Genomic DNA, 24,220 nt, shown 5'->3' on the forward strand with positions numbered 1-24,220 from the left:
CTGTGCTTATTCTAGCTCCTGTGCAGGCTTTTCTTCCTTTATCCACTATCCAAAGATATTTTTTTTCTCATTGGCTTGATGCAATGTTTGGACTGAATCTCTAACTGCATTTTGTTTCCAAATGAATACATTTGCTGTGTTTAGGGACTGCCAATAATCCCTGAGATCACATAACAGGTTATTTTCACCAATGTCATTTCAAATTTTCAGGAAAACTGAGGGAAAAATAAGATTGCCTTACCACAAGAAAAGACTCTTAAATTAAGTGATTAAAATTATTGTGTTAAACGTGTACTAATAGGAAAGGGCTCTGACAGAAAAATAGGTTTCTGCACTAAATGGCATTTTGGTCAGCTAAAATCATGTTTCGTTTGACATATGCTGCTGCTCTTATATATGCCAGGTACAGGTCGCAGCAAGGTACATATTGTATCACATGTAATGCAAACAACTTAATAAAGTAGGTGATATTTATCATTGGTCCCACTTTATACATGGTGGATAAATAAATTTAGTAACTTGTCCAAGGTCACAGTCTGTAAACTGGTGGGTGAGCCGTTATTTGAATGCAGGCAGTCTGATTCCAGAGTCCCAGCTCTTAAACAATTATTATATTGTTTTCTCAACGCTAAGATTCCATCAATCTTTGATTTAAAAAAAATTCACTTGCCGTTTTTTTTGAGCGCCATTGCAACAGGATGCAGTTTAGATATACATGGATAATTTAAAAATGTTTTTGAAACGCATAATCGGAAAAAAAAAGCCAAACACTTCATATGAAAGCCTAAAAAAGGGCTGGAAATACAAATGACGTCCAAAGATACTTAAACATAAATATTTATCCTAACATCCCCCAACCCCCTGCGGATATTCTAACCCAATTTCTTCGGAGTGTGGGCGGGACTCCGGAGGTCGCGGGAGCCTGCGGTCGGCGCGCATGTTCATAACGCGACGCCAGCTTCTGCGCGCCCCAAACCCCGCCCATTCGGGCCGCAAGGGCTGTCGGGACGGCCCCCATCTTCTTTGCGCGCGTTAGGCCCGCCGGCTGCGCCGGGAAGTCGGTACGTTGTTGTTCCTCTTAGTGATCCTGTAGCCCGGCTCTGCGGGACCAGGACCTTAAAGGTGAGCAACTCGCTGGGGCTAATGAGAAGAAAGTATAAAAGGTTTGCTTTGCGTGGTGCGCGACGGCGCGTTCCCTTCCTTTGCTGCCTCATGCTGGCGCATTCGGTCCTCGCTTTCCTCACGTTCGGGTCGTGCGCCGCGTGGCCCGAGGCCCCACGCAGCGCGCTAGGCAGAGAGCGGAGAGGAGCCCTTGTCCGGAATACAGGAGCCCGGGGTTCCCTGCACGTGGCTGGGGCCCAGGCGAGCCAGTGGTTGTTTTGGGACGGGGTTCGGTGGGAATCTTTGTACAGAAGCTTCCCGTACCCCCATTGCGTCTTTGAAGTTCCTGCCTCCACCGCCTATCAGTGTCGCCGAAGGCGGGCGTTTGAGGCCAGCTGTGGAAGGTTCTGGGGAGGTTGGTGCGGGCTAAAGTCGGGAGGGTTCTTTGGATCATGTGGGACAGAGTGGAGGCCCGAGAGTCGGGGCTATAGGTGTTCCTCTGGCGTAATTATCTTGGGTTTTTAGCGTCCTCATTCACAAACATTAATTAAGGCTTCTGTGCGAAATGGGTAAGTGTGGCTAATATTTCACATCTAGTTGTGTATTCTGAGAAAGTATATGATGAAACGTCCCCAAATTGGGTAGGCCTAAGAAGTCTTGTAGGGTCTAAATAGTTCTTTTATTTCACTTTGCTTTATACGGGGTCCTAGATCCTGGTAGTAACTTGGGAATATAGATTGTGGTCGACAAACCAATGCATAAGATTGAGCAAACTTGGTAGTGGGATGTGCACCATATAAATAAATCCCTGTTGCAAGAGCTTCTAATATGCATCCAGCTTATTGCATAGTAATTATAGTTTATAAGTGCTGCTTCCAATAAGTGTACCAGTGATAGTTCATTACTAGAGTGAACTAATGGCAGAGATCCTTAGTGAGTTTTTACATACTTTTGTACAGTGTGGATGACTGGATGGTTTAATAGAGCACTCGAGGCAAGTAATTTGAAGTGAGTAGATTGGGTTTTGTGATCCCTAGCAAACTAACTTCACAGCCTCATTTTTGTCTGTACTGCTGATCAGGAAACTGGCTGAAGATTAACCAGAATATTAGTGAATTAGTAGGCATATATCCCCAGTTTGTTGTTTTAGTGTCCCCAGGCTCTAAACTTGTCGTTTGCATATATGTTCCTTAGTGTACAGTTGAACCCTGACTGTGAAGTGTCATTTTTTTTCCACCCTAAAGTTACGATATTTAATCTTTGCTGATAAGTTTTTGGTCAGTTCTGACTAATTTTAAAAGAATTTTGACTCACACCAAACAAGTAGGACCTGAGATGCATGATGAAGATGACCACTTGCTTTGTTATAAAAGATGGACCAGTGATTTACTGATAGTCTTTCAGTTTTCCATCACTTATTCAAAAGATTTCTGTTTAAATTTGAGAATTGAGGAGAGAAACTGAACCTGTGAAATTAAAAATTCTTGATTTTTAAGAAAACATTGGGATATGGATAACTTCAAAACATTCTTTTTTTGGTCTTGAGTTTTATGTTAAAAAAATAATAATGCCAATTTGGGAAAATTTACAGATAGCCACAATGGCCGAAAATGGTGATGAAAAATTGGCTGCTCTGGAGGCCAAAATCTGTCATCAGATTGAGGTATGATCCTTGTGCTATTCAACTGCAAATACAAGCTCTTTGAAAGGAAATTTAGGGCCTCAAAACAAATACAGCAAGAACGTTTCATTTTAGTACATATATTGACCTATTGAGGATTTAGCTCGTCTTTGATTCTTAGAATTAGATGTACATACAATAGTATCAAGTTTTAAATTGGTGGTGCCATTTTATGAAATCCAAGGACTATAAACATTTCAAAAGATAACACTATAGACTTCTTTTCTTTAGTTTCCTAGTCTATGATGTGAGGATAATAGAAGTACCTCTCTCATAAGGTGGTTATAAGGATTATGTTATTTAATAAAATGTAAAACATTAAGCAGAGTGGCACTTAATAAAATAACATAAAAATCCTTTGTAAGGGCCGGCCGAGTGGCTCAGTTGGTTAAGAGCTTGCTCAAGAGTTTGAGCTCTGAGCAACAGCGGTTCGATGCCCAGCCCGAGCTGAGCTGCCGCTGAGCTGCCAACAGGTGGCAGGATGGCTTAGCTAAAAAAAAAGGTTTTTTTAAATTAAAAAAAATCCTTTGTAAAGTACCCTCCCTAGTAAATAACACTTAATATTTCTGAAGCTCCTGTTTCTTTTGCCCAAATAGTTTTTCTCAGCTATTGTAATTTTTAAGAGTATCTGTTTTCAAAGTCCTTTTAGCATTTTTTCAAACTTAAGTATTTAAGTTGAAGATTTACAGTCACAATAATGGCTGCATGGGAAGTTGTTTCTTAATTTATGTTTTAAATTCTTACTGAAGAACTTCAGATTTTATTTGTTGTGTTTTTTCGCAGCTCTTTAGAACTGTTTTTTAAGTTCCCCTTCTCTGTCCTTTTAAATTTCCTATGTTGTAACTTTTTGTGATTATTATTGTGAAGGAAAATTACAAATTATTCTGTGTTTAATATTTAGAACAATACAAATATGTTTATAGAAAAAGTTAAATTCTACAATGTGCCACCTCTCAAATCCCACCCTCCTGAGGTAATCAAGGTTAAAAGCCTAATGAATATCCTTTTACACTAACATAATTTTTATTTCCTTTCCCCCACCAAACATGGGATGCATTTTGGAGGAGTAAAGTTTTGTCATCAATAAAATACCCAATCCCCTATTTGATATGTAGGGTATTCGCAGTATTTTTAGTTGTAGTAGTTGTATGATGAAATAAATTTACTGACTTAAGATAAAATTCCTAGAAGGAGATGCACTGGCTCAAGGGTTATGCACATTTTAAAAACTTTCAGGACTTATTGCCAGTTTACATCTCTGGCATGACCTTTTATGTGTTCAGGCCAATGTTAGGTAATCTTGTTTTTAGAATTTTGGCCAATTTGTTAGGTGAAAAATGCCATTTCATTGCTTTAATTTATATTTATTTGAACTTTTTATGTTTATAGTCTTTTTTTTTTTTTTAGTAATTGTTTTTAATGACCTTTACTCATTCTTCTATTAAGGTTTTCTGGGGTTTTTTTGTTTGGTTGTTTTTTTTTTTTTTTAAAGATTTTATTGGGGAGTTTGGGGAGGGGAACAGTGCTGGAGAATCAGGAAGGGGAACAGACAAGTTGTTGTCCTTTTGTTCTTTAGTCTAGTTGTAAAGGATGTCGCTTCACTGGCCCACGTTGGTATTATTGTGCTCCTCCTGTTTGAGGCAGATCGGTTGCCAGCCTCTGGATGGCCGCTTATGACAGCTCTTGGCAGCTCACGCTGGCTGCCGGCCACACACAGTAGCTTATGGCAGCCCACTGCAGCAGGGGCTGCAGCCTACGCCATTGCCGGCAACTCACGGCAGCCCAGCTCCAGGTCTAGCTGTTGTTCACCATCTTAGCTGTAGAGGGCGCAGCATCACTGGCCCCCATGTGGGATCCGAACTGGGGCCCTACTGGTCAGAGCTGGCGTCCCAAGCCAGATCTTAACCAATGCGCCATTTGGCCGGCCCGGTTTTCTGTTTTTTTATAAGAATTACTAACAAACTTACGTGTTTGTCTTTTTCTTTATGCTGTTTTTGGCATTCAAAGTAGTCAAACCTAGGACTTTTCATGTATAGTTTTTTTCCTTGCTTTTGTATTGAGAAAGGATGTCTCTGCTTAGATATACGCTCACCTATTTTTAACTTTAGAAAATATTGACTAACCAGTTTATTCTAGTTTTTTTTTTTTTTCCTTAACGTTCTTTCCACACTGATTTGAAACAAGGTTTTTCATATATTAAATCCTTAAGTATGTATTTATTGTAAGGCTTTCTAGTCTATTGGCTTATCTGTTAATTACATTCTTTTAGTAATCAATTCTTAGTTTTATATTTTTGTTAATTTGTATTATATTTCATTATAGTGTATTTAGGAGAAAATATTTATTGCTTCTTAAATTATAACATGTATTTTTAAAGAATAGAACTTGGTGATGTAATGGTAATAAAAATAAACTCCAGGATTGGAGTCAGTATTATACAATGCTCTGAAATATATTGTAATTATCTTGCAGTATTATTTTGGTGACTTCAATCTGCCACGGGACAAATTTTTAAAGGAACAGATCAAACTGGATGAAGGTTGGGTACCTTTGGAAATAATGATAAAATTCAATAGGTAAAAACCTTTTAAAAGTCATCTTTAGATTTTTCTGTTCACAGGTGTTACTACCAAGTCTTAAAATGCTTTTATGTATGTTCTTCAGGTTAAACCGTCTAACAACAGACTTTAATGTAATAGTAGAAGCATTAAGCAAATCAAAGGCAGAACTCATGGAAATAAGTGAAGATAAAACTAAAATTAGAAGATCTCCAAACAAACCCCTCCCTGAAGTGACTGATGAGTATAAAAATGATGTGAAAAACAGATCTGTTTATATTGTAAGTGGGCCTTTAATACATTTAATTATATCTTACATTTATTTAGAAAGAACATATAGTAGAGTGGGTAAGAAAAAGGCCACAAGAATCATAGCTTCACCACTTAGTATATATAATTCTTGGGCAATCTTCACTGCTCTGAGCCTTATCTTCATAAACGGGGATAATATTTTTTTACCTTATAGAACTGTTGTGAGAATTAAATGAAAAACCATACATCACTGAACAAAATCTTTGGCATTTTCTAAGCACCCAGTGCATATCAACTGTTCTTATTTATCAACAGCTGAACTTGATAGTAATTTTCTTTAGCATACTAATTTTTTTAAGTAGCTTTTTTATTCAATATTTCAGACATATAATAATAGATTGAATATATACTGTACATTATCAAACTTCAACAGCTATTAACATGTGATTAGTCTTGTTTTATCTCTGTCCTAACGATTATTTTGAAGTGAATCCCAGATAATGACTCACCTTGATTGCACTGGAGAACAATGGCTCTTAACCAGAGTTGTTAAACATCTAAGAGCCACAGAGGGAGAGTGAGATAGACAAAATTGTGTATCATATCCTGCCTTCATTTCAAGACAAAATGAATCAGAATTTCTGGCAAATTGTTTTCCTGATTTGTACGTTTCTTCCAACTCTTTACAGAAAGGCTTCCCAACTGATGCAACCCTTGATGACATAAAAGAGTGGCTAGAAGATAAAGGGCAAGTACTAAATATTCAGATGAGAAGAACATTGCACAAAGCATTTAAGGTATGGCTGCATGATGTTACAGACTTTCCAGTTACAAATATATGGGACATAACTTGAAATTTATATATTTTCTTTTAAAAGGGATCAATATTTGCTGTGTTTGATAGCATTGAATCTGCTAAGAAGTTTGTTGAGACCCCTGGCCAGAAGTACAAAGACACAGATTTACTAATACTTTTCAAGTAAGTCTTTGCTGATGTTTCTTCTGGCCACTTAGTTATATGGAATTGACACACTGGGGTAAGGAGCATGGATACCGTTTGCTATAAGGACAGTGTTTTTTGTATCCAGAGGTATCCTTTGAGAAATGCTTGAAATTTGCTTAGTGGAAACTATTAGTCCTTTGAGATTATAAGGAAGTATTTATTAGTACCCTTTCTCTGTTAACAATTAATAAGGAGGCTAAGTTTTAGTATTTATTTTGCATCTAAAATTTACAATCAGGCTGGATACTAAAATTTGGGTTGTTGGTGTGACTAGAGAGTAAATCACTACAATTTTTATCCTTATTATAGTCTGATGTAGATCTGTATTTTTATACAACACAAAGGATTACTTAATAAGGATTTGGATCACATTCTTTAATATGTGTCTAAAAATTAGGACAAACCAGAGCATTTTCATGATAAAGTTAGCTGTAGGACCATAGTCCCTGCTTTTGCATTACAATCTTCTAAACGCTATGTACTAAACCTAGTGGACTGAGAGACACACTGTGATGATCCTGTGTTAAAATCCTCAAAAGTGTATTTTTTTTTTTTAGCTGAGCCATCCTGCCCCCTTTGGCAGTTCAGCAGCAGCTTAGCTCAGGCCGGGCATCGAACGGCTGTTGCTCAGTGCTCGCACTCTTGAGCGAGCTCTTAACCAACTGAGCCACTCAGCCGGCCCAAAAGTATTTTTTAACATGTGATTTTCATAATTGCTCTTATTCTTGGGTCTCAGGTATTTTCAAAATTTCTCCTTTTGTGAAATGAACAGTATAGAAAACTATGAATCATTCAAGTATTTCACATAACTACTTTTTTTCTATACATGAATGATAAAACCAGTTAGATTGTTAATGGATATGGGGTTTCTTTTGGGGGCAAGCATCATGAAAATGTTCTGAAATTAGATAATAGTGAAAGTTGTAAAATACGAGTATGTTAAAAAAAACATTGTACACTTTAAAATGGTGAATTTTAATTTATGGCATATGAATTATTTCTTAGTAAAGCTGTTATTTAAAAGAAGTAATTTCCTTGGCATTTTTTGAATTTTTAGGCAATTATGTTGATACAAAATGTAACATTCCTTATACCATGTTTTAAATCATTGAAAATAATTTAAAATCTTTGTTCTCATGAATTTAATCTCTTTATTTTGTGTCCTTTAGGGAAGATTACTTTGCAAAAAAAAATGAAGAAAGAAAGCAAAATAAAGTGGAAGCTAAATTGCGAGCTAAACAGTGAGTATCCTGAGCTAATCATAAACTTTTTAATTCCTTAAAACTTTGACAAGGGTAGATCCTGGTTCCGGGAAGTGGAGCTGATGACAAGATCTGAAATGAGTAGCAATAGGTCTTTCTTTTGCTAGTGAAACATGGACGTCTTAAACTGCCTTGATAATCTGGGGGCCATATTGCTCTCTAGCATTGGACACACAAAACCTAAGGACTGGCTTTGGTTACTAAATAGTTTAGTGATCGTGATCAAGGTTAACTTTATCAGGATTTAATTTTCTTACATAGTATATGGAAACATTCTAATTACATTTTTATTTGTAGAGAGCAAGAAGAAAAACAAAAGTTAGCAGAAAATGCTGAAATGGTAAGTATATGTTACCAGGATCTAAGAAATCTGTAGCTCACAGTTATGACAATAAAGTCTGAGGGCTTTTTACAGAAAATATATAAGCAAGTCTGTAGTTGTCATTGTACTAAATAAATACCCCAAATATTGCCTAAAATTATTCTTTATCCAGAGATAATTTAATAACCAGATTTATATAACTAATATATAGATATATATCTAATTAAATATTACTTGGAGAAATAGGTTAAATCCAAAGCCATTGTAGAACAAAGGATGACAAAGGAAATGTACCATTAAACTGCTTCAAAATAGCATTTCTAGCCTTTTAATTGTGTTGGTATAGATGGTATAAGCCATTTGATTTGTGGTTGCTTTTGAAAAACTTTTGACTTGTATATTTTCATAGAAATCTCTAGAAGAAAAGATTGGCTGCTTGCTGAAATTTTCGGGGGACTTAGATGATCAGACGTGTAGAGAAGATTTGCACATCCTTTTCTCTAATCATGGTGAAATAAAATGGATAGACTTTGTTAGAGGAGCAAAAGAGGTTTGGAAACATTCATGTACTTTTTAGCAATGTTTTAAAATCCATAGAAATTTATCTTTTAGTATAATTACTAAAATTTTATTACTGTTTATGAAAATAGTTTCTATTTGATCATTTATTTGTCCATTTGTTATGGCTGTCACTCGATGTGTGCTTTATCTGGTATTTTCTTAGTTGTGCTGTGAATAATTGTTGGTGTCAGTGACTGCAAGTTTTGTAGTAACTTCCTGATGTTTAGTAAAATTCATTGGACCTGGGTATGGCATGGAAGATTTGCAGGGTAGGAAAAATTACTTTGAAGGAATTAACTGTGGGATTAAAAAAACTTAAAGGTGTTACTTTTATTTTCTTTGGTATAGGGAATAATTCTATTTAAAGAAAAAGCTAAAGAAGCACTGGATAAAGCCAAAGATGCAAATAATGGTAACCTACAATTAAGGAACAAAGAAGTGACGTGGGAAGTACTAGATGGAGATACAGAAAAAGAAGCATTGAAAAAAATCATAGAAGATCAACAGGAATCTCTAAACAAATGGAAGTCAAAAGGTCAGTTCTGATTTTTCTCTGATAGTTTGGTTATTTTAACTCACTTGCTTGAGTACAAATTGTGTTCAAAGATATTGACAAGAGATTTGAAATATTTCTTTACTGATTTCTCAAATTATGTCTGCAGGTCGCAGATTTAAAGGAAAAGGAAAGGGAAATAAAGCTGCCCAGACTGGGTCTGCTAAAGGAAAAGTACCATTTCAGGGCAAGAAAACTAAATTTGATAGTGATGATGAACGTGATGAAAATGGTGCATCTGGTAAGTTTTTCCAAGTTCTTTGGTACTTTGAAGAGAAATTATTTGTGGGAGAGAACAGTGATGTTGTTTTTCAACTTCTATATGAGTGATATTCCCGGATTGCTGTTTACCTTTGTTATGCTGTTTTATAAGTGGAAAACAAGGATGTTTGGGAGATAAGTTTAGAGAGCAGAAGGTCTGTACTAAAGGAAAAGCCTTTTCTTATCAGTAATTATGAATTATGCTCAATAATAGAGTAAGGCTTACAGTGAACTTAACAAAAATTAATTCTGTTATTGTATAGGAGCTGTAAAAAGAGCAAGAGAAGAAACAGACAAAGAAGAACCTGCATCAAAACAGCAGAAAACAGAAAATGGTGCTGGAGACGAGTAGTTTAGTAAACACATTTTTTTATTCATTTTAATTAGGTTTTCAGCCGCTTTTGTCTTTGGAAGCTTTTAAAAAGAAAACCGAATTAGGTCTACTTCAATGTCCACCTGTAAGAGAGGAAAATTTTTGTCGTTTACTTTGTCTTTTTTTGTTATCCAAATAAGCATTTTTTTAAAAAATGTATAGTTCTGTTTGTGTTATTTCAGATGATTCAAAATGAAAAGAAAGATTCTTGTACTAAATTGCCTTTGTAATATGAGAATGTATTAGTACAAACTAATAAAATATATACTATATAAAAAGAGCAAAAACTTAGTTATTTTTTTTCTACCCAAAGCATTTGAGAAAGAATTTACCTTAAACCAGAGTATTGGCTGTTGGTTATTAGACCCGTCCCATAATCTGTCTCTTAGGCTGGCTGTCTGTGTTTACTTGGGCAACTTAATAACATTAGAAATAATTACTTATTGTAAACTTCAGGAGACTTACTGATTTCTTTTTATGAAATTTGTATGATGCTGGCAGGTCATATCGCAGCTCTATAAAACAAAAGCCGTCTAAGTAGATAAAAATTACATTTCCAAGCATTTACCACCCTTGACTAAAAAAACCACAAATTAAGAAAGCACTAAATGCTGGTAAACCAAACATTTTAGACCCGTCACTTTAACTTGGTATTCAAGGGCTGACTTGATGTACTCCCAAGATTAGCCATGGCAAACTGAGACTGCCATTTCTGCTGTTTTGATCTTTTATACCAAAATTTGAGGTTATGGGGAAGAGTTTAGAAAGATAACAAGTGGATAAAAAAGTATATCGTATGAAAATGATAGTACCTTCCTAGTTTTAATTTCCTAATCTATAACCAGCAATTTCATAACTATGTTTACTTAAAAATTTTGTCGTCGATTTTAGTAATGGTAGTAAGTAGATAATTACTTTTCCTACTAAGCTCTCAAATGAAAACCTATTTTTCATATTCTAAATAATGTAGGTTCTCCAAACTTACTACTAACCATTTTAAAGGGATGACAATGAGTCTGTCTACTCTTCATATTTTACAACATAAATTCTGAGTCACAGGTCTCAAATTTTAATGTGCAGTCGAATCACCTTCAAGTCAAATCTTGTTGAGGTGCAGATGATAATTCAGTAGGCATGGGGGGAGCCTGAAATTCTGCAAGTCTAACATTTCCAAGGGATGTCAATGCTGATGATCTAAGGCCACATTTGAAGTAGCAAGGCCATGGTTTGGTATACTACTAAACTATTCTAGGGTACTACACGTTGCATATAATACCTTAAGTAAAGAATGACACTACTGAATATAATAGGAAGACTGACCTTTTACACATTACTAATTATAATGAACAGTAAAAGATCTAGTTATGTGGTTAACACCATAGTGCTAATCCATAGTTTATTGTGTAAAACACATTTCCCCCTTATTGTATGTACGTACTCTTATTTCAGGCTTTTCAGAATTATTTGGATTAGTTAGCTTCTAGTTGTATGCTTTCCCCATTTTGATGTTTGTAAATTCACTAATAAAAATGAATCAAGCATGACACAGTGTGGATGACTATATCTCCTAAAAAAAAAGAAAGCTTCATGTTATTGATTTCAGGGGCAATTAGAAAATTGAAATAGGGACTCCAGGAATAATCTGGTGGTATTTTCCATGAATGGATTTCAAACTGAGGTCTGACCAACTCGAAGCCCAAGCTCTTCAGTCACTGAAGCAATACAGGGTTCTGTCCAACCCTGGAATGACCAAATACTTAGAAATTTTCAGTAAAATGCACAAATTGGGACAGTCGTAGGCATACACTGATACACTACCTCTAACTCCATTTGCTACCCATTATCAACCATGTCATTTTGCTACACTGAAAAACGTGATTTACAGTATTTTTTCTCAGCATCTGTATAAAAATGCTGGTTCGGCTAAATTCATGTTAGCTTTCTTAATTAGGATTTGTTTTATGAGAAAATTGTCTTACCTGCAATAACATCTATCTTGATTTTCCATTCTTCAGCTTTCTTTTGAATGTGCTGAACATAAGTAACATGTTAATGTGAGCTGATTTTTAAATTTTTAAAAATTGCTTTTTACTAATTGATACTGTTTTCAAGCTTTAAAAATTTCATTAGAATTTAGACCCTTACATTTTTTTTTAACTAGTTAGAAAATAAAAGAAATTAAGCCATTTCAATATACCAGGGGTGCCAAAAAATGTATACACGTGTGCATCTTTTGTTATCAGTATATATATATATATATATTTTTTCTTTTAAAGATTTTTATTAGGGAATTGGGGGATGGGAACTGCTGGGGAATTGGACGAAGGGGAACAGCCAAGTTGCTGTCGTTTTGTTCTTCAGTCTAGTTGTGGAGGATGCTGCTTCACTGGCCCAAGTTGGCACCATCATTGCACTCTTCCTGGGCGAGGCAGATCAGTCGCTGGCTTCTGGACGGCTGCTCATGGCGGCTGCTGGCTACATATGGTAGCCCATGGCAACCCACTGCAGCAGGGGCTGCAACCTACACCGACGCCGGCGGCACCCCAGCTCCAAGTTGAGCTGTTGTTCAGCATCTTAGCTGTAGAGGGCAGTGTCACTGGCCCTCATGTGGGATCCGAAACGGGGCCCTCTGGCGTCCCAAGCCAACTCTTAACCAATGCGCCACTCGGCAGCCCTATTATCGGTATATATTGAGTATTCCAGTTTTAATAGTTTTTTCCTTTCTTAAAATGTGTATACATTTTTTTGGCACCCTCTGTATTTAACCTTTTGGGCAAAATTACGTAAGTCCAAGTAACAAAGCTATCTTTTTTTTCAGAAATACATCATTGTGCACAATGTACTCATGATTTCTGCAGCATCATTTCATCAGTATATATAACTATCCTGGAAACCATTCAACAGATCTCTGTCCGTGGGCAGGCAGTTCAGTGGCAGTATGGTATAGTAGTTAAGAACATGGTCTCTAGAACCAGACAGCCTGCATTTGAACTATATAGCTCTGTTATTTACTTATCTATGTAACCCTGTGCTAATTACTAATTCTGTGCTTCAGTTTCCTCATCTAGTAGGATAATAATGGTATCTCATCAGATTGTTGTGGAATATGAAAAGTGCTTTGAACTGTCTTGGCACACAGTAAGTAATAAATGTTAACTATAGGCCTAAAATTCTTGAACCCCTTCATAAAGTTTTTGGTTATTTGTTATAAAAATTGCTTTATAAATTTAAAATATACAATATTCCAACATTAACAGGAATGGGAAAAAAGTTACCCATATTCCCCTAAATAAGTTACGTGCATAATTTTCTACAAATACTATAATAGAGATACCAGTATTTCATATTACAAGCATTTTGTTCATGTTGGTAATGTTCATAATACGTAAGGCATCAAGTTGATTGATAAACTACTTAACTTTCTCTAAATTTTAGGGTTAAATATTTCTATTATAAATAATACTGACAATATGTTGATGCTTATAATTTTTTCTTGAATTTAATAAATAATCCCAGTTTGGGGCACATTTTCCCTGTAGTTTGAGACCTGTTTCTGTGTAAGGATACAGACTTCAATGCAAATAATGTAATTTAGTGGAATCTTAAGATCTCTGACAAATTTGTAAGAAATAAATTATGCAATTTCTTAGCTATTTAAGCCCGAAGGTTAGTAAGCCCTAAAGTTAGTGAGAATTTTTAGACATAAGATTATACAATGGAATGTGGTTAATTCTGGCAGAGATGTCAAAGAATGAATGGGGTAATCTTGGGATATACACTGAAAGAACAGTGCCTGGCTTATCTACTTTGCTTAACTATGAGCAAAGAACTAAATTCTCACAATGCCTAATGAAGAAAGATATGGCAACAGCTTTGAGAGGCACATAGCTAATTATTAGCATATCTGCCAGGACACACTTACATTTTACCTAAATATTTCTATCAAAAATTATTCCATACAAATGTACCTATAAGCATTTTTAAAAGACAAGGGTCTACAGTTAAGGGGTCTGGGGTAAGCTTCAGTGATGATGTTATAATTATATAGAATACTTAACCAAAATTACTACAAACTTACAGCAGATAGAGCTACAGCATAAAATTGGGACTATCTTATGTTAGAAGTTCACTCTCCATCATACCTCTTTCATGTACGCATAATATATACCAGATTAATTTCTTTAGTTACTGTGCAAATGGAAATAATCACTATCTAAATTAAAATGCATTTAATGAAATAGTTGGCTTAAAATCCAACTATTGGGCCGGCCGAGTGGCGCGATGGTTAAGAACTCACTTGGGATGCCAGAGGGCCCCGGTTCGGATCCCACATATGAGGGCCAGTGATACTGCCCTCCACAGCTAAGATGCTGAACAACAGCTCAACCTGGAGCTGGGCTGCCGTGAGTCGCCGGCGACGGCGTAGGCTGCAGCCCCTGTGGCAGTGGGTTGCCATGGGCTACCGTGTGTAGCCAGCAGCCAGCGTGAGCGGCCAGCAGCCGCAGTGAGCGGTAGAATCCATGGGCTACCGTGTGTGGCAAGCAGCCAGCCTGTGTGGCCAGCAGCCAGCGTGAGCGGCCAGCAGCCGCAGTGAGCGGCCGTCCAGAAGCCGGCAACTGATCTGCCTCGCCAGAGAAGAGCACAATGATGGTGCCAACTTGGGCCAGTGAAGCAACATCCTCCATAAATAGATTGAAGAACAAGACGACAGCAACTTGTCTGTTCCCCTTCCCCCAATTCCCCCAATTAAAAAAAAAAAAATCCAACTATTAAGCCAGCCAAGGCAATGATGATAATGCTGCCTTCTAATGGTGGAATATGGTAATACCAAACAACAAAGAAGGGAAAGGGAGTTCCTTGCTAAATAGTTATAGTTCATTCAGATTAGACTTTGCTGCTTAATTGCGTTTTTTACTGGCATATGTTACTCTGTCTGCACGAACTGTATATGAGTAACAAAATTTATATGATGCCAAGCTGTGCAGAAAAGAGTTTATAGCAGGCCTGACTGCTTACCTTAGAAAGGCCTGCATCTAAGGTTGGCCCATGGCTGGAGTATGGAAACAGACTTTGCGAGGATTTTCACTCCCTATCCCCTTAATTGATAAGAGTGGCATACTGTGCTTACACTTAGACTGTTTATGCTGAATACCTGTTTTGCTACTGGAAGTTCAGAATTTGGGTATGTGCTGGGCATGGGGGAGTGCCTATATGATCAATCCCTAATAAAAATGTTGGGCACCGAGTCTCTAACAAGCTTCGCTGATTGACAGCATTTCACATGCTTGTCACAAAAATTTGCTGCTGGGAAAATCAAGTGCATCATGTATGACTTCACTGGGAGGGAACTCTGGAAGCTTGTACCTGGTTTCCCCTGGACTTTGACCTTTACACCTTTTCCCTTTGCTGATATTGCTCTCTATCCTTCAGCTGTAATAAATCATAGCCAAGAGTATGACTCTGCTGAGTCCTGTGAGACTTCCTTGAGAATCATCAAACCCAAGGATGGTCTTGGGGACCTCCTCAAGACAAGATTTTTAGATACCAATAATTACTGGTGTTTGCGTCCACATATCAAATGGGGATTTATTTACCAGTAAAGTTCTGTTCTGTTCTGCTGCTTATCTACATGTACTCATTGTTAGCAGTATACATTTTTTAGCCATGTTATTTTATAGTTTTAAAGGGTGATTAGATTACTGTATTTTCAGAATTGTTTCCAACTGGATTCTAGTACATACTATTTACACAAAATATTTTTTCCTATAAAACTACTTTAAAATCTCTTAATACATGTATGATTTAAAGTAATAATAGTTAACAGAGCAATTACATATGCCAGATACTATTCTAAGTGCTCTGTAAATGTTAATCATTTAATTATCATAACTGTCAAAGTACAAGGTACTCTTAGTTCCTTATACTACCAGAGTACAGGTGAGTACGGTATAGGTGATGAAACTGAACTCAAGTACCTCGACCAAGATAACACAACTGGGAAGCAGCAGTTTGGATCTGAACCTAGAAGTCTGGCTCTATAGTCTATGTTCTTGATCACCATGTTATACTGACACCCAAAAAATGTACCACTCCCTCCCCAAATTTTCTGGACTAAATCTTATACACACACCTCCCATGTGTTATATGCTGGCAAGAAGAATAATAGAAGAGGTGGGTTCTAAATTCAGATCAGTTTAGCTCCAGGCTCAGTGTTCTTAAAAACCAGGCCTTCCTGCCCCCTTTATGTGCACCAGGCCACAGGGACACTGGGACTATAGGCATCAACCACGACTTACCAGGCAAACAGGACATATTGTAATCCTAATTATACCATACTTCTCTACTCCTGAATTATAGTCTCTTTCCTAGTAACAATTGCTGCCTAAACAAATCTTTGACAAAAGAAATGATATGAGCTGGAAGAAAGCTGATCACAAATGTTAGCTGAAGGGAAAATTCAGTTTCTGAGTGCCAGATGTTAAAAAAGGTCAGGAGAAATAGATACTCTGGTACTTAGTATTCACAGCAAATCCTTAAAACACTGGCATGAATTTAAAAATAAATGACAGAATATCATGATGATTTGAACTTACCTCTCTAGTTGAGGATTTGTGGAGAGAATATACTGCTGTTCTTGCCATTTCCAAAGCAGTCTTCAGAAATGCCATATCTGTCCCTGTTAAGAGTAGGAAAAGTTCCTATGTATATTATATGCCTATTATCAAATGAATACCAGGTATCAATAAATACCAAAATAGCCACTTCAAATTCTGCAAAAAGTACAAATAAGTAAAATACCTAAATATCTCAAAGTTGACAGATTAAAACTAGAATTATACTGTTAAATAAGGTTGAAGTAAAAAATTTAGTATTATATTCTAAACGACTTTCAAAGGGGGGAGAAGGGACCAGATAAAGTAGTAATCAGAATGGGTTGTGTGTGGAAGTGAGGACTTTTTAAAACTGCATGTCTTTTCCTCTTACTTCCTACCCTCCCTGCCCACAGCATACACACAAAATCAATAGCCACAGTGACTCACTGTTAGTAATGGACACATGTTGAAACTCTAGTGTGTTAAGGTGTTAAAAAGAGGTTCTAAAAGTATAAATCCTTTACAGGATTCATAATCATTCATAAGGGTTAAAATCATTATTGAAAGCAGATGGAATATAAATAAATGAATAAAAACACTATTCATTTAGTAAAAATTTGTAAAAACAAAGACTGAAAATTTAGTTCCCTATTCATGTATTAAACAAGTTGAAATTGAAATTGTAATAACTATACAGGTAAGAGATTGGTGTATTTAATGTATAGTGATAAAATCGCTTAACCTAAACAATGAGAAAATGGTTTTAAAAACTTGTTTTTCTTCTACAGCATAGAGAATATAATCAGTAGTGTTGCAACAACTATGTATAATGCCAGGTGGGTATTAGACTAATTGGGGGATCATTGCATATATTATATAAATGTCTAACCACTACGCTGTACACCTGAAACTAATATCAAATAATATTGAATGTCAACTGTAACTGAAAAAAAAAATTAACAAAACTTGCTTTTCTACAAATACACCAGTACACCTTATTCTTCATACTAACCTTTATTATTTTTGGTCCCAAAGGGAGGATTCATAATTACTGTATCAAATGACTTGGATAGTCTGTTAGATAATAAGCACACATCACATTGAACCATGTCAACATTTGTTAACTCAAATTCTTCCACATTCTTATTAAATATTTCCAATGCATCTTCATCTATGTCAAATCCAACACATAACCTATAAACATAAAACACAGTGTAACTATTTATAGCTCCCAAGTCAAAACAATATAATAAAAATCATATACCTTTTTAACCCAATAGGCAAAGACTGAGTGCTACCTTTCAACATCATGATTTCCCAACCTGGCAGGGGTTGGAAACTCAGGTTTGGATAAAAAGGAGGTATCTGACTGCTGCTCTTACCATTTTGTTTTTTAGTTTGTTGTGATGTTCTGCTCATTCAAAATGTACTCATTATGAGACTCTTGCTCCCCTCCCCTCATACTTGTAGAATCCCATAAATATAATCAGTTAATCCTATTTATCCTTCTTATTAAAGCCACCCCATACGCAAATAGTATATATTGGATCACTTACCCTGCTCCTAACATTGCAGTTCCGATGCTAAGCACTCCACAACCGCATCCTAGATCTGCAACCACTTTATTTTCAATGTCATCATATGTATTGTGAATTGTATAGAGCATACATGCTAAAAGATCAAAAAAACATATTAGAGAATAAGTCAGTTTATGACCAAAATCCAATTTGTGCAAATGATTCTAAAACAATTTCTTGTCTTGCATTATTTAGTCCTTTTCCAAATGGTGTTCCAGATAATTAAAAAACAGAAGGCATTATAACTTGGTATGTAGTAAGTAAGAGGCCCCACAAAATACAGTAACAGATACCAGTGGTTCCCCAAAACCAGTCTCTGCTGACAATGCCAAGAATGACAAAACTTCGAGGTAAAATGAGAAAGATACGATCAAAATGTTTTATTTTTCCTTAAACTGTTCAAAACATTGCCATACATACATATATCAGTTCTTTGATATTGAAATACTTATGAAAGGATGGTAAAGCAGGTTTTAAAAATATCTTTCCTTATCAATATATAAACTTGGCAACCCTACATTAGTCTCCAAAATTATTTTGAAATTTTACTGATCTGTGAATCAGTAAGTCTGGGAACCACTAATATCAAACAAAGCATTAATATTAAAATGGTACAGTACTTTTTTGCAACAATTTGTCATCAGAACACAGGTACCCTAAGTTTAAGCTAGAATGGAAAAGGAAAAGACCTACATCCACAATAATAGCCTTTAGACACATACATTTATGATCTATGGACACATATAACCTAATGAGGCCTGATTAGAGAACTATTGAGGAACAGAGCAGGAGCTGCCTGAGATTAAGGGCTCTTTCAAATACACAATGGGGATATACTGAAGTGTTAAGCATGAGTAAGACCACTGATTTCTCCTTGTGGGGATATATGAACCCAGCAAGGATTACTGGTCATCACTGATGCCCCAGGATCCAGAGGTTTTTATCAAAAACACAATTATAGGGACATCTCAGGCTGACTGCACCGTCCTGATTATTGCTGCAGGTCTGACTTTCAAGATGGTATCTCAAAGAATTAGCACACCTACATGCATGTTACACATTGGGTGTGAAACTAATTGTTTTAAAAAGTTGGATTCCAATAAGAAACCCTACAGCCAGAAGGCATTAAAGAAGTCATTATCTAAATTGAGAGAACTTGTCTTAACCCAGTTTTGTGCCAGCTTTTGGTTGGAATTATGACAATATGTTGGAGTTAAGTGCAGGTATGCATATATTTTCCTTGACTTTCATTAGCAGCTTCAAAACAGAACTACGTTGGAACTGGATGGGATTCCTCCTTGCAGGTGTTGTCAACAAGTACATTTCCTTAGACTCTTCAATATTTTGGTAATATGTTTATTAAATATGAATGGTTTTTCCTGTATTCTCTCCTAGTATTTGTCTCTTGCATCAAGCAACATTGCTGATTCTCAGATCATTTGTTAAAATTGAAATGCATCCTTATCTTTTATAGCACCTATTCTGGATTTGTTAAACTCAGTTCTTCAATTACCAATTCTAGTATTCATTTTTAGGGCAGAGTATATCATAGGAATCCTTGTGCTGGCAATTTCTTGAAATAAGAAAGTGATTCTTATTTAGCAAATATTTACCGAGCTCCTAACTAGTAATTCTTCCAGGCACTTGGAATTGTGTGAACAAGACCAACGAATTCTTGTTTATAGTGTTATAATAGAAACAAACAGATTAAAGAGACACCTGACAGTGTTAAGGGGTATGCAAAAACCACCAAACAGTGCAATATAAGTGTGTGCCTAAGTGGGAGACGTCTTTAGCTGTGTTGTCAAGGAAGTCCTCCCTAACGTGATACGTAATCTCACAGCAGATTTCCTTTAGACGTTCTTTGTATCTCAATAACTGTTCTAATTTCATTATGGAGTAGACAGGACTAGCCCGCGAAGCAGGGGCGTGGTCACCAGCCGCCCTACCTGCAATGTGCGGCCTGGTCGGATACTGTTCTAGAAGTAGCTTGGGCTTTTCAAATCCATCCACTTGTTGCAGGCGACTCTCTAGCTCCTTAAGCCTTAATTTCTTCATTTTTAAAAAAAGTGTGGGTTCTCAGGGTTTAACGGCACTGGATCCGCAGAGAAACCTATTTAATCTTAATTTCCATCCTCCCAACCATTTTTTTTTAACGCCGCAGGCCAGAGGCAGGGCAGGGGACGCAGGACGCTAAGGACTCAGCGGCCCAAGGGTCCCGCTCTCCTTGCGCCAGGGGCGGGCGGAGTCTTCGGTCAGTCCTTAACCTGCCCGTCTCCAGGGTATCCCGCGCCGATCTCGGGCTCCGCCTAGACCCGCGGTGGTTCTAGCCTGGAGTAGCCGCAGGACTTCACACACCGAGGAGGGGAACTACAAGAGACGGCTCGCGCCTCCCCGGGGGCCGGAAACGCCGCTACGCACGCACCACGCACGCACGCGTCAGCGTCTAGTGGTCCGGTGCCGAGCTACAACCGCCTTCCGACTCTCGTTTTCCGCCGGCGAACAAAAGAACTCCTTCTCCGCCTCCGCCCCGTGTCGCATCACCGGTATAGCTCGCGCTTGTCGCTGCGGGGGTTTGGCCCAGCCGCCTATTAACTTGGCCATAACCCAAAAGGCTGGGGAAGAAAGGGTGAAAGTGAGGGTGAAAGTTCCTGTCATTTTGTTTTAATGCCCAGTGTGGCCCTTTCTGCCTCCTACCTCCCAACTCCCCCTCCAATAGTAGCAGTCTCCACTCACTTTTGCCTCCTGGGCCATAGGCATGCCCTACTTTATTATAACTTTATTACTCCCTTTATAGGTCGCCTGTGCCACTTAACTCTCACAGGTAGTGATGTGAGAGACGCTCGAAGAAGGGAATTTAAATGAAGAAATAGGTAAGTAGTGGTGTCAAGCGCTGGAAAGAGGTCAGGCTTTCATGGAGGAGGAGCCGAAACCAAGTCGTAGTGGATTTTGAACTGAATGGAAGCTGAGGAAGTAGAGTAAATGAACAATTCTTAAGAAACGTGGCTACGAAAAGAGGAGTGAGAATAGTTGATGCTTAGTAAGATTGGAGGAAACTGCTTTTTTTTTTAAATGATGGGAGATACGAACATACCTAAATTCAGACAGGTTGAAGCTAATAGAAAGGTAGGGGTTCAAAATACAAGAAAGGATATTGGATAGAGTTAGGATCCTGAGACGTAGGATCCAGTGCTTTGGTGAAAAGATTGCCTTTAATCTGGGGAATGAACCCTTCTTTTCATTATTAAAGGAAGAAAATGAGGAATGGATGGATGAGCATGAAGTAAAAAGAGAGGTCTCTGAGGCTGCTACCTCCTATGAAAAGTAGAATTCAAAGTTGTCTGTTATGAGGGTTAAATGAGTTAATACATATAAAGTTTGTAGCACATAAAGTTAGTACATAAAGTTCTTTGTCACATAACAAATGCCCAATAAATGGTAGTTGTTTTTGTTGGTGGTGGTGGTATCCGTTGAGACGGAGGTGGCTGTAGTAAGGAGTTTGAACCAAGTGGATGATTGAAACTAGCCAGATATATGGAAGGACAATTGACCCACTTGTTGAAGGCATTTTTGTTTTGTTTTGTTTTTAAAAATTAAATTATTCTTTCCGTACCCAGCACAGCCATGGCTCGTGGTCCCAAGAAGCACCTGAAGCGTGTAGTGGCTCCAAAGCATTGGATGCTGGATAAATTGACCGGTGTGTTTGCTCCTCGTCCATCCACTGGTCCCCACAAGCTGAGGGAATGTCTCCCTCTCATCATCTTCCTAAGGAACAGACTTAAGTGTGCTCTAACAGGAGATGAAGTAAAGAAGATCTGCATGCAGCGGTTCATTAAGGTTGATGGTAAGGTCCGAACTGATGTAACCTACCCTGCTGGTTTTATGGACATCATCAGCATCGACAAGACCGGAGAGAACTTCCGTCTGATCTATGACACCAAGGGTCGCTTTGCTGTTCATCGTATTACACCAGAGGAGGCCAAGTACAAGTTGTGCAAAGTGAGAAAGATCTTTGTGGGCACAAAAGGAATCCTACATCTGGTGACCCATGATGCTCGCACCATCCGCTACCCTGATCCCCTCATCAAGGTGAATGACACCATTCAGATTGATTTGGAGACTGGCAAAATTACTGATTTCATCAAGTTTGACACTGGTAACCTGTGCATGGTAACCGGAGGTGCTAACCTGGGAAGAATTGGTGTGATCACCAACAGAGAGAGGCACCCTGGTTCTTTTGAAGTAGTTCATGTGAAAGATACCAATGGCAACAGTTTTGCCACCCGGTTCTCCAACATTTTTGTTATTGGCAAAGGCAACAAACCATGGATATCTCTTCCCCATGGAAAGGGTATCCGCCTCACCATTGCTGAAGAGAGAGCTAAGAGACTGGCAGCCAAACAGAGCAATGGGTGAAATGAAATATCTCTAGGTGACATGACTGGAAGAGTCTTTTTATTTAACTAAGATAATATAGCATGAAAAAAATTAAATTAAAATTTTTATTTTGAGATAACTAGATTCATATGTAATCATAAAAAATAGCACATTAGAGACCCTGTGTATCTTTTACTCAGTTTTCCCCAATAACAGTTTGCAAAACTGTAGTACAGCATCACAGCCAGGATTGATGGCTACAGTAAAGACATAGAATTTCCATCACCACAAATATCCTTTATGTTGCACCATTTTGCCCTTCTAGAAGCAATGTATGAGGGTTCCAATTTCTCCATAGCCTCACCAACACTTGTTATTTTCCATTTAAGAAATTATAGTCATCCTAGCAGGTATGAAGTAGCAACTCGTGGTTTTGATTTGCATCTTCCTGATTGTTGGTGGTGAGCATCTGTTAATATGCTTCTTGACCATTTCTCTTGCTTCTTTGGATAAATAACAATCCAAACCCTCATTTGCTTATTTTAAATTGTGTCATTAATGTTTTTGTTTTTGAGTTGTTAGAGTTCCTTATATATTCTGGACACTAGATCTTATCAGATACGTGATTTGCAAATATTTTTTCCCATTCTGTAGGTTGTCCTTATACATTCTTGATAGTGTTCTTTAACATGCAGTAGCTTTAAATTTTTGATGATGTCCAAATCTGTTTTTTAGGTGAAAACTGTTGCCTAATTAAAAGTCGTGAAAATTTACACCTATACTCTCTTCTAAGAGTTTTACAGTTCCAGCTCTTACACTTAGGTCTTTGATTGATCTTGAGTAAGTTTTTGTATGTGGTATGAAGTAGAGGCACAAATTTATTCTTTCGCATGTGGATATCCAGTTGTCTCAACACTACTGAAATGACTATGCTTTCTCCCATTGAATGGTCCTGGCATCCTTGTAGAAATCAATTGAGCATAGATGTATGAGTTTATTTTTGGACTCCCAATTTTATTTCACGATCTATGTCTCTTCTTATGCTAATACCACACTGTCTTGATTGTTATAGCTTGGTAGTGAGATTTGAAATGAGAAGTGTGAATCTTTCAATTTTGTTTATCCTTTTCAAGGTGGTTTTGATTCTTTGGGTCACTTGCATTTCTATATGAATTTTAAGATAAACTGGTAAATTTTTGCAAAATAAGCAATTGGAATTTTCATCAGGGTTGCAGTGAATCTGTAGATAAATTTGGGAGTATTGCCATCTTAGTAATATTAGGTCTTCCAATCTATGAACATGGGATACCTTTAAATTCATTTAGATTTTCTTTAATTTTCAACAATGTTTTATAGTTTCAGTGTACAAGTTTCATACTTCTTTGTTACATTTATTACTAAGTACTTTTTTTTGATGCTTCTGTAAATTGAATTGTTTTCTTTATGTTTGGATTGTTCATTGCTGGTGTTAAGAAATGCAATTGATTTTTGTTATTGCTCTTGTAGCCTGCCATTTTTCTAAACTTATTAGCTCTAATTGTGTGCGTGAATTTCTTAGTATTTTCTTTCTTTATTTTATTTATTTATTTTTATTGGGGAACAGTGTGTTTTTTCAGGACCCATCAACTCCAAGTCAAGTAGTTGTTTCAATCTAGTTGTGGAAGGCACATCTCAGTGGGCCATGTGGGGATCGAACTGTCAACCTTGGTGTTTACGAGCACTGTGTTCCAACCAACTCCTTAGTAT

General features: G+C 37.1%; 3 protein-coding genes across 8 annotated transcripts; 2 read left to right on the forward strand and 1 right to left on the reverse strand.

Moving 5' to 3' along the window:
* Nucleotides 1–981: 981 nt before the first annotated feature.
* On the forward strand, nucleotides 982–10,215 carry SSB (small RNA binding exonuclease protection factor La). Its single transcript, XM_019656833.1, has 12 exons — nucleotides 982–1,122; nucleotides 2,693–2,764; nucleotides 5,255–5,358; nucleotides 5,447–5,621; nucleotides 6,282–6,389; nucleotides 6,471–6,571; nucleotides 7,765–7,836; nucleotides 8,155–8,197; nucleotides 8,589–8,729; nucleotides 9,089–9,275; nucleotides 9,403–9,534; nucleotides 9,818–10,215. The coding sequence occupies exons 2-12, from the start codon at nucleotides 2,702–2,704 to the stop codon at nucleotides 9,904–9,906; spliced, it is 1,215 nt and encodes a 404-aa protein (XP_019512378.1). The 5' UTR covers nucleotides 982–1,122; nucleotides 2,693–2,701; the 3' UTR covers nucleotides 9,907–10,215.
* On the reverse strand, nucleotides 9,907–20,495 carry METTL5 (methyltransferase 5, N6-adenosine). Of its 3 annotated transcripts, none has more exons than XM_019656835.1 (7): nucleotides 20,047–20,495; nucleotides 18,077–18,191; nucleotides 17,533–17,714; nucleotides 16,521–16,603; nucleotides 11,907–11,958; nucleotides 10,393–10,442; nucleotides 9,907–10,010 (listed from the first exon to the last, which is right to left on the reverse strand). In XM_019656835.1, exons 1-7 carry the CDS (start codon nucleotides 20,153–20,155, stop codon nucleotides 9,972–9,974), a joined length of 630 nt encoding a protein of 209 aa, XP_019512380.1. In that variant the 5' UTR covers nucleotides 20,156–20,495; the 3' UTR covers nucleotides 9,907–9,971. The 3 variants fall into 3 exon arrangements, 2 of the variants coding, with proteins under 2 accessions (XP_019512380.1, XP_019512381.1); XM_019656836.1 differs by having other exon boundaries at nucleotides 9,927–10,010; nucleotides 20,365–20,495; XR_002125561.1 differs by having other exon boundaries at nucleotides 9,958–10,010; nucleotides 10,393–11,494.
* Nucleotides 20,496–20,551: 56 nt separating this feature from the next.
* On the forward strand, nucleotides 20,552–23,041 carry LOC109390378 (40S ribosomal protein S4, X isoform-like). 4 transcript variants are annotated; one of them, XM_019656785.1, is made up of 3 exons: nucleotides 20,552–20,643; nucleotides 20,895–20,970; nucleotides 21,715–23,041. In XM_019656785.1, the coding sequence occupies exon 3, from the start codon at nucleotides 21,722–21,724 to the stop codon at nucleotides 22,511–22,513; it is 792 nt and encodes a 263-aa protein (XP_019512330.1). In that variant the 5' UTR covers nucleotides 20,552–20,643; nucleotides 20,895–20,970; nucleotides 21,715–21,721; the 3' UTR covers nucleotides 22,514–23,041. The 4 variants fall into 4 exon arrangements, with proteins under 4 accessions (XP_019512330.1, XP_019512332.1, XP_019512331.1 ...); XM_019656787.1 differs by having other exon boundaries at nucleotides 21,720–23,041; XM_019656786.1 differs by having other exon boundaries at nucleotides 20,556–20,732.
* Nucleotides 23,042–24,220: the final 1,179 nt, after the last annotated feature.

This window comes from Hipposideros armiger, unplaced genomic scaffold (assembly GCF_001890085.2).
Source record: "Hipposideros armiger isolate ML-2016 unplaced genomic scaffold, ASM189008v1 scaffold_266, whole genome shotgun sequence".
NCBI lineage: Eukaryota > Metazoa > Chordata > Mammalia > Chiroptera > Hipposideridae > Hipposideros > Hipposideros armiger.

Excerpts from the sequence above, each read along its gene's own strand:
- METTL5 (XM_019656835.1), bottom strand. The coding sequence starts at position 20,155 with ATGAAGAAATTAAGGCTTAAGGAGCTAGAGAGTCGCCTGCAACAAGTG. Across the intron at positions 11,959-16,520 it reads ACAAATCCTCAACTAGAGAG|CACATTCAAAAGAAAGCTGA; the intron begins GTAAGTTCAAAT and ends ACTTATGTTCAG. Across the intron at positions 10,443-11,906 it reads CAAGATAGATGTTATTGCAG|AGCTGCGATATGACCTGCCA; the intron begins GTAAGACAATTT and ends TTTGTTTTATAG.
- LOC109390378 (XM_019656785.1), top strand. The coding sequence starts at position 21,722 with ATGGCTCGTGGTCCCAAGAAGCACCTGAAGCGTGTAGTGGCTCCAAAG.
- SSB (XM_019656833.1), top strand. The coding sequence starts at position 2,702 with ATGGCCGAAAATGGTGATGAAAAATTGGCTGCTCTGGAGGCCAAAATC. Across the intron at positions 6,572-7,764 it reads GATTTACTAATACTTTTCAA|GGAAGATTACTTTGCAAAAA; the intron begins GTAAGTCTTTGC and ends TGTGTCCTTTAG. Across the intron at positions 9,535-9,817 it reads TGATGAAAATGGTGCATCTG|GAGCTGTAAAAAGAGCAAGA; the intron begins GTAAGTTTTTCC and ends GTTATTGTATAG.